Raw genomic sequence first — 10,033 nt, 5'->3', positions numbered from 1 at the left:
ATTACAGCCACACACTACCAGACTTGCTTTTTGTGGCACCAATCCGGAGGTCAGAGCTTAATGTATTCTAGACACTCTATTCAAAAAGTCACATCTGCAACCCACATGAGAGTCTGTGCTCCCAATTACACAGTAAGATGGTGAGTTATACTTGCTTTCCTGTCCCCAAAGGAAACCGAGTCCCACTCCATCCCATGGCTCAAATGTGGCCATGTCCAACCCAAAAGTATGGGGAAGAGTTATTGACCATCAGGGCTCTGAGGCTCCTCATGAGGAAGAAACATCTGGGTAGAAATGGGAGGGTGATGAGGAGACAGATACACATCATACCTGGGCTGTCCAAGGGCTACCTCTCTGCTAGGTCAAGGCTGTGGCCTGGTCCTGGCTCACGGAGGGAAGAAGTCACCTGGTACTTTATCCGGCTTTGGAATGCTGACAAGTCACACATGATCACCCCTACACCGTCGCATCTCAATGATCCCACTTCATTTATTACCAAAATATCACAGAATTCCAGTCACTGGTAACATACAGTGTTTAACACAAACCTGACACCTGCGAAGGAACTGAGTATTTGGACAAACTGATTTCATTTGGAATCATCAGTTAACGCCCCATACCTCCAAAATACGCTTTTGAAGAGCCTTGGAAACTGAATTAAAATGTCTACACAGCTATGAACAATTGTTTAATAAAACTTTTTTCATGTTTCCATTACATGTAAATATATCAATTTGGCATCTCTATAAAAACTCTGAAAATGGTGCAAAAGTTTCATTCTCTTTGAGAAAGCCATTGACAAAAAATATTCACACGTCACTAAAATTTCGAAAAATGGTTCTTTCAAAGCTTCATTAATCTGAAATCTTCTGGATTATCAAAATCTAGGTTTGCTTCTTCTTCCTAAAACACTGAAGAACATTTATTCACAAGGATTTAAAGTAGTGGGGAAAAAGGCAAACTGGGAGAAGGGAAACAGGTAAGGGCTTTGTCCCTACCTTTTTCTGAAAATTACTTTTAAAGGCTAGTTACATAAACATCCTCAAAAGAACACAATGGGATTCACTTTATTGTTGACTTTGGACAGCAGTGTCAGACTTTATTGAAAACAAACCCATGTAAAAACAAAGTTAAAATGAAAAAAAAAGGTACCTGAAAAATAAATTATTTCATATAAAACAAATCAATAACTTAAAACATACTAATATACAAAAATGTCTAGTCATCTAGTGTACAACATGGGAATCAGCTGGTAGAAGCCCTCCCCTCCCCCAAAGCAAGCCACTGTGAGGGAAAACAGCATGTGGGAAGAGAGGTGACCTCCACCAACCAACCAGTCTTCTCTTCTGGGGGAGGGGGAACAGAAAAGCACAGTCCTCTCAAAGTCTCCATCAGCCTAATGTGGATAGTTGGCAGCTGGTGACTTACAAGTAATAAATAAATAAATAATAAAATATTTTCATGACTGAGAAAAAGAAATTGAACCACATCAGCAAAAGGTTAGGGAAAAATGTAATACAATCATTATTAAAGGTCAAAGGCAGGGGCGGGAGGTGGGAAGTCCTTATCTAGGATGGAAATCCATGCTCTCCCCTAAGAAATGTGTCAAATCATCAATGTCATTCAACAATAAGCATTCATGACTTTGGGGTGTTCTAGGGAAGTTGGAAAACAGAATTCCTGACCCCTTGAGTGTGATAAACCCCAGCCACCTCAGGTCCCAGTAGGTGAGGCAGTTTCTGGGAAGATGGGAAGTGGTAAGGTGTTGGGATGGAGAAGGCAGCGGTCCCTTTCAGCTTATTCATATTGTCTTTCATCCAATAGAGGAGAGCTGGCTGCACAAAGCATCAAGAGACAAAATTAAGCTGAATCATGCTAACTGGAAGAGATGTTATTTCAACTTTGATTCCCAAATATAACACCAGACTGGAGCAGGTCACATCCTTTCAATATGTTACGTTATAGACAAATGGCTTTTGTTTGGAGGCAAAGCTGGGCAGATAACTGTCACTGTCTTGGAGGTTCATCTATTTCTCTGACCCAGCAGGATTCCCCTCAAATCTCAGCTGGGAGACTTATCATAGCCCCTTATAGCCAGGAGGTCCAGTACCCAGCTGTGTAAGGGTCCTGAACTACTTACTGCCAAGCACAGACTCTTGAAAGGTTAAGGCAATTGCAAAGGAGACAGAACCCACTCATTACAGTGGCATCACCCCTTACCTCCCACCCCAGGGAAGTCTGGTTCTCAGTCAAGCAAGATGGTGAGCTAAGCAGAGCAGCTAAGTATGGGGAGGAGGGACATACAGTCAAAGTACTGCAACCAGAGGCACAGCCAAGATGGCTTGGTACATTACCGATTAAAGTTTCAGTCAGGGGAGAGAATCACACCAGGAAGAAAACAGGTAACCCAACTAGAAGTAGGATGAACGGCTCAACCGGCTCAACAGATAACCCACTACCAGGGTCAATCATACAGGTCAAGAGAACTCAGTCAAAGCCTCTTTGGTATTGGCTGAACCATATTTCTGATGAATGAACATTACCTACTCTGTATTTTTTTTTAAACATCAGATTACCAAACGAAAGGAATGCCCTTATCCTGCTCAATAAAACTAGGATGGATTTCTGTGAAAAAAAAATTAAGAATAATTTCTTGGGTAATAACTTTTTCTCCATTGCTGGGATGGAACTCAGAGTTTCCTTCATGCTCTGCAAGCACTTTAATCACATACACCTCTGGATTCTGGGATGTCCCCTTTCTAGAAAGCCTATACAAGCCATCATGAACTCTGAGATGAAGCCCAGCACCTAGTCCCTTCATAGACTGAAAACTGCTTTCAGGAATGCCTTTTCAAAGCTAACTCCTTCTAGACACTGACAAAGAAAGCCTGTCAAGAAATGTACCAACTTTTATATAGAATGCTGTTCAGACAGTGGAGACTACACACAATTTCACTCAACGTGAGGCCACCTGCAGAAGCTGGTATGATTTTCCCCTTTCCTCTCATGCTTCTGGTCGGAATGATCACTATGGAGTAAACAGATCTTTGTGGGGTGGAGATGGTAGTGACTGAGGTGCTGGCTCTGAGCACCAGGTGCTTTAAAGACACAGTTCTTTTCAGGCCTGGGACACCTGCTATGGCTGTCGGAGTGAGGACGAAGCAGGGAAGGGTCAGATGGGGAAACCCACCTTCACTTAGAAGAATGTTGGCCTGAGAAACTGGAAATGCCCATTTTACCAGAACACTCTGGTACTATGGGGAGGAGCACTCTGTAGCAACAGAGCAGGTGACCCCTCTCTTTTTTTGGTCAGATCTGGGCAAATGGGCCTTTGGTTCTTGGCTTCAGGTTCTACAGGCTGGGAATTCTGGGAAGGAGTGAGTAGCACTTGGCTCCTGTCAGGTGGGACAAAGCCCCGGTACATGAGGCAATGTCATCAATGGTGCGGAACACTAAGGGAAGACAAGACAGGGAAAGGAGGCATGGGGAGGGGATAGGCAGCCTCAAATTGTCCAAGGGTTTCTGACACGATGACATGCTTTAGAGATGGCTGTGCTTGTTGCTCAGTAAGCAATTAGCTAAATATGTAAATAAGTAAACAAATATATAAATGATGCCATCATATCATGATATGATATCAAAAACTAAGTACTAGCCTGCTGTTACATTCTCCAGGCTCACATCAAAGTGAAGAGCTGCCAGTTAACTGAGCTAGCCTGTTCTCATTCTCTCCACATGTTAATAAAAATCAGAGCACGGTTCCGAGGGGTGCAGGGGTCAGGCCTTATCTGCGCCAAAGGCCTTCCCTCTGACTTTTCCTACCAGCTTCCAAGTTAAGAACCATTGATCCACAGCTGTGTTTCTACACCATAGATCCAGAAATGCTTTTTAAATTTTGAGACAAGTGTTTAAGGTCTGACAGACTCCTCCCTGAATGCTGGGCTGTCTGTGCCTTTCCTAGCCAAAAAAGAAAGAAAAGGTAAAACAAAAAACAAAACAAAACTCGAGCAAAACAAAATCAAATTTAATGGTCTTAAATGCAAAAGTAAAAACAAACAAAAAACACAAAAAAGCAAAAGAAAATTAACAGAACAGAACCCCAAACGTCAAGGCAGTTATGAAGAGAACTTTGAGGGTTAATCTTAAAACTACAAATCAAAGGTTTTTGTTAATAGATAACTGGCAAGAAGTACTTTTCTGCTGAGTGTCCATACAGAAGCAAAATTTCAAAACAAAATCTAAGATTGGAAAAAGTCTAGTGCTCACAGGAGGGATGCGAGAAATACAATGCTCAAATGTTTCTGTGTCATTAAAAACAGCTATCATTGTGCATTCAAGATAGGTTAAATGGTCTTGGAAACTCGAGAGGTTGCATGAACAACAGTATTTGATGTGTGGGCACCATGCATGCAATGTGTGGACAGACACTCAGGATGTCAGAGGAGTGGGACATCTTCAGGCATGCCTGGAGCTCAGGTCTGACTCTGGAATATACTGGAGCTGCCCTGAAACTCTTTGGTCCGTTCTCATTGGTGCCTGGGCTTATAAAACACCTTTGTGTCCTCTGGAGGGCCTGGCCAAGCCCAACATGTGGAACCCATCATCCTTCCTGGGGAGGGTCCATAGAGTATGGGCCCTGCTGCTGCTGCTCCCAACACCATGGAGCCAGGATTGAGCGGGCAAGAGGCAGCAGTGGGACCTGCTGGGGAGGGCAAATTTTCTGTCAACTAAAGCAGAAATTGCTTAAAATGGTGAGGCAGTTGAGAAAACACACTCTCCATCTGTCTAACATCTTTAGGTTAAGAACTAAAACTAAGAAGAAGAAAAAAAAAGATTTTTGTTTCGTTTTAAATCTGGTCTGTGGAGACATCAAATGAAACAGGTGTTAGACAGTCTTAGAAGTTAAAGCATGCTTCAGTTCCACCACCATCCAGAGGGACTGGTTAGTCAATGCAGTCTATTTAGGTTTCGGTTTAATATATACTTTAAAGGAAATAACTTAAGGAACTTAAAATTGGTCTAACATTTGTGGGATTTCAAGCATTTGAACATGTTGGTTGCATCCCAGAGTATAAAAACCTTTTGCACTTCTCATTTAGACTAAGACAAACACTTGTGAAAATTGGCGCAAAATGAGTTGTACACTAACAAAAAAGTTTCAACTTCTTCACTCTTAATTATCTATTCCGTACAAAAAAAGAAAAAAAGAAAAGAAAAAAGAAAAGCATGAGCGAGTTATTTGTGGGACTTGTTGGTTTTGAAGGAAACCTGTAAAATTTTGTCCCCCAGGCGGTAGCCGTTCAGACTTGCTATGGCCATTGCAGCTTCTTCATAGTTTGTCATGGTCACAAAACCAAACCCTTTGCACTTGTTGGTGTTGAAATCACGAATCACTTTCACATTGGTGACTGCACCAAAGGGGCCAAACATCTGCCAGAGGATCCCCTCATCAGCGTCTTGCCCAAGGTTGTAGATGAAGATGCACCAGCCCGAGGAAGCATTGCCGGGGACATTGACACCAGAAATCCCACTCATGTGATCTACACCCATAGGGGAGAACCTAGCAAACAGAGAGCACACGTTCAGGTCAAGGTTAAGGCCAGTAGTGTATCTGCACAGGAGGGGTAAGAGGGAGGAAGGATAGGCAGGCTGGGATGATGGTGCATTGATGTAAGGATACTAGGCCTCTCACAGCTCTGTACAGCCAGCTCTTCCTCTAAGTTACAGATGCTCAAGGCTGGGGTACCATGAGAGTCAAAATGACTTAAAAAATGTATTAGCTGTATAAGGCAACAATGTTCACTATGATATTTTCTCCTTTATTATCTTCTTGTCCCATCTTCTCTCAGACCCTGCCTTCTTCCCAAATAGCTCCTTCTACTTTCATATATTTCATCTGAATTTGTGCACATAAGATAAAACATACACTGTCTGCACCTTTGGGTAACTCTTGAAAGGAATCTAGAAAAAAAAAATTCTAGTGGTGGGGCAGGACCCATTCTGTTAGGGTCTGATTCTGAGGTACCCAGCTACTGCCATCTGACAGCAGCAGCGCCACCACTTCTGCTATATGTGTGCAGCATATGTGGGGTACCTTTAGTTGTTTCTGAGACTTTCCCCCATTTTACTTTAGTTTTTGTGTGCTGGGGAAGGAACTGAAGGTGGGCACTGACCACAAGTGCAATCCTATATCCCACATTATAATTCTGGAAGTTTCTTCCACATGCTCCAGTGCAGGGGACAGAGGACACTCCCTGCCTCCCCCAAGTTTAGTCCCTTTTCATTGCTTTCTTGTCCTTTGTTTTTTCTGTTTTTTTTTTTTTCTCCCCTCCCCAAGACAGGGTTTCTCTGTGTAATTCCTGGTTGTCTTGGAACTTACTCTGTAGACCAGGTTGGTCTTGAACTCAGATCTGCTTCTGCTTCCTGGGTGCTGGGATTAAAGGTATATGTCACCACCTCCAGTTTTAGTTCCTTCTCATAGTGATACTTCTGCCTGAGAGGTCAAAGTCCTGTACAGGACACAATAATTTCTTTCCCCTAGTTCTGAACTGGCTCAAACCACCCCACAAGGACCAGGTCAAGCTCCCGAGGCCTATGAACTCAGTAGACAGGAATAAAGCTAGAGGAGTATCAGTAACTTGACAAACACAGTGAGTTTTTTCCCATAGTTCAACACCCACCACCACACCCATTCACGTACCCACCTCCTCCCTCATCTCCCCACCATGCCCTCTATTTTTCTATTTCTTTCTTCTTTTATTTTTTTCGTTTTTTTTTTTTTTTTTAAATCAAGACAGGGTTTCTCTGTAGTTTTGGAGCCTGTCCTGGAACTCTGCTCTGTAGACCAGGATGGCTTCAAACTCACAGAGATCCACTTGCCTGTGAGTGCTGGGATTAAAGGCGTGTGCCACCTCCATCCCGTCTATTTTTCCATTTCTTTTGGGCAACAGGTACCTTACTCTACAGCTCATGCTGGCTCAGGATTCATGGTCCTCTTGCCTCAGTCTGTTAGGACAACAGGCATGTACACTACGCCTGGCCATAGTGAACTGCTAAAAAATGTGGATAAAAAATGTGGATGAAAACATGTAGCTGTGGTAATAAAGATTAAGGAGAATAATAAAAAAGTAAGCTCTGTTGCCCTCTGTAGGTATTTTTTGGGGAAATAAAAACAAAAACCAAAAAACCCACAAACGGCCGGAGGGAAAGTTTAGGAATGTTTGAGGACATAGATAACATCTCTGGAGCAGCGTACAACCAAAGAACCATCACCTCCTCCAAAATGATACTAGACTCTGGGCTGTGGGACCCCATAGCTACTTCACTTTCAATATGGTAAAAGAAGGCTTCAGGGCTAGTTTTAATGTAGTGAGAAAGAACCAAAATATAGTATTTGTTTTGGTTTTAAAAACTGTGAGAACTGGTTTCAATAGCCAGCAGTAGGATGTTGCAGCGGTCAGATGGTCTTCTGTGGTCCAGAGGCAGTCTTAAAGCAGAAAGACTATGGTATTGTTGATGTGGGTGGTAGGATGGTACCCAGCTGCCTCTAACACACTAAGTTGAGTTGGCTTTCAATGAGAACTAGAAAATTGCACTGACTGTGGTTCCAAGTCACCTAGATTTTCATGTGGCAACTACAGTAGGCCTTTTATATCTATAGGTTCTCCATATGCATTCATTTTGTTGTTAATTTTTTTGTTTTTCAAGACAGAGTTTCTCTGTAGCTTTGGAGTCTGTCCTGGAACTAGCTCTTGTGGGCTGGCCTCAATCTTAGAGATCAGCCTGCTTCTGTCTCCAAGTGCTAGGATTAAAGGTGTAGACCACCACTGCCCAACTTGCTAATTTTGAGACAGGGTTTCACTATATGTAGATTTAGTTGGCCTGGAACTCACTATGTAGAACAATTTCTGGTTCGAATTCACAGAAAGCCACCTGTTCTATTTCCTGAGTATTGGAACTAAGTGCATGCTAGCATACATAGGGTCGCCCCTCCCCGCCAGGGTCTAATGTAGCCCAAGCTGGACTCTGACTCCCTACGTAACTAAGGATAATCCTGAACTTTAGATCCTCTTGCCTCCACCTTCCAAGCGCTAGAATGACAGGTTTGTACTAAAACACCTAGTTTATGTGGTGCTGGGAATGGAACCCAGGGCTTCATACATACTAGGTAAGCATTCTTCCAATCAAATGTCTTTAGCATTCTCACCTGCAATTCGACCAATTCTGAATCAAAAAAGGTAACTGGGGGAGGAGGAATCCTTTGCAAAACTCCCCACAATTTTCTACCTGTCTTAACCATGGACAGATTTTTGGGTCACTACTGCCTGAACAGTATAGTATACTATAGTATACTGTTTCCATGGTAATCACAGAGTGTCAGGTATAAATCATGTGGAGATCTGCAGATGAGCTGAAGAGAAGATGTGTTTGGGATCAATGCAAACACCACTCTATTTTATATGTTGGACTTGAGCATTGGATGATTCTGAAATGTGAGATAGGGATGTGAGGGGGTGTCCTAGAACCAGTCCTCTAATGAACACCAAAAAATAACTATATACTGAAAACACTTAGGGGACTATTTTACTGTCTTAAGATTCTCCTCCCTCAGCATTCCCAGTCCTGGGATTTCAAATATGCATCTCTGAAATATGCTCAGCCAGAGTGTCATTCCCAGGAACTGTTCTTGTTGGCTGAACTTCTTGAAGCTGAGAGCTTCTGGACACAAATAACCACAAATACCCATCTTCCTCATTCTCATTTCTTTAGGAGATCACCCTCATTGGTTCCGATGGACAAAGAATCCTGTCCTGACTGTCTGCTATCTGTCCACCTGGGTCTGTCTTCCTTTCCTTAGCTCTGTCACATCCAAACTCCGCTCTTCTAGCATCCTCTGGTCTCGTCCCTGATTACTTAGTTGGAACCGCTCCAGTGCCTTTAGACTCTTGAAATGGTCTGATTCTTTCCACATGCCTCCCCAGCCTGCTTTTAAACCAGGAGGTAGAGGCAGGTCAGCTTTGGAACCAGAGCCAGGCTGAGGACTCTACATGGCTATACTATGAAAATAATCTTCTCCAAGACAGCTTGTGTAGAAAGAGCAGGATCTACTGAGCCCCAATGCTTAAAATAAAGATGAGAAATCTATAGAGTGAAACAGAAAAAAAAAAAAACTTTATCCACCTAAGGCAAACTTTTGACATCCTGACAAAAATGAAGAAAATAGTACCTAAATTTGGTTTTTTCATTGCTCCTAAGGCAGTAGTAACACTCTGACCTGAGATCTCTGTCAGTGATTCTAAGCTGGTTTTGTTCTAGTTAAGTCTGGCAACTGACAGCATTTTCAGTAGAAGACAAAAGAATAGAGGAAAGCAGCCTTTCTTCGGGTCAGGGCCTTTAAGTAGCAGACACCTAACACTAAGCTATAAATATGACCAAGCAGCTTCAATATAGTATGGCAGAGTGTGCAAATCCCAAGTTCCAGTCCTAGCACATCACAAATAGGATGCAGCAGCAGCAGATTCATTTGCCAGAATTCAAGAGGTGGAGGCAGAAGGATCAGAAGTTTAAGGCTATTCTCTTCCCCACCCCCTCACACCCCCAAGTTTCTCTGTGTAGCTCTGGCAGTCATTGAACTCACTCAGTAGATCAGGCTAGTCTTCAACTCAGAAAGTGCCTGGAATTAATGACATGTTTCACCAGGCCTGGCTCTAAGCCATTCTTATCCATTAGCTACATGGTGAGTTCTAGGCCATCTTGGCCTATATTAAACCCTGTCTAAAAACTAAAGAAAAAATAGACAAAGAAGTCACATGATAAAGGCTTGCCTTAAAATCAGTGATCAAATGTATGAAACTTAAAAATAGGTCTCACTTAAGTACATGTTGACTGCCACCTTTTCTCACAGATATAGTTTTTTTTTTACATAGTTCTAAAATATATGCATTTATCTATTTTTGTATGTGTGTGTGTGTTTTGCCTGCATGTATGTCTACATACTATGTGTGTGCCTGGTGTCCCCACAGAGCAAAAGAAG

At 42.6% G+C, this 10,033-nt stretch overlaps 1 protein-coding gene across 1 annotated transcript in view; it reads right to left on the bottom strand.

Moving 5' to 3' along the window:
* Positions 1 to 4,003: 4,003 nt before the first annotated feature.
* The window catches only part of Elavl1 (ELAV like RNA binding protein 1), a 41,725-nt gene continuing 35,695 nt past the window's right edge, over positions 4,004 to 10,033 (bottom strand). Inside the window, exon 6 of the mRNA XM_087903035.1 lies at positions 4,004 to 5,560. Within this exon, the coding sequence (XP_087759161.1) occupies positions 5,236 to 5,560 (325 nt within the window). The 3' untranslated portion in view covers positions 4,004 to 5,235. The remainder of the gene's footprint in view (positions 5,561 to 10,033) is intronic.

The sequence above is a fragment of the Myodes glareolus genome, chromosome 2, assembly GCF_982192425.1.
Source record: "Myodes glareolus chromosome 2, mMyoGla1.1, whole genome shotgun sequence".
Classification (NCBI taxonomy): Eukaryota; Metazoa; Chordata; class Mammalia; order Rodentia; family Cricetidae; genus Myodes; species Myodes glareolus.
This window is presented reverse-complemented; position numbering and strand designations above follow the sequence as displayed.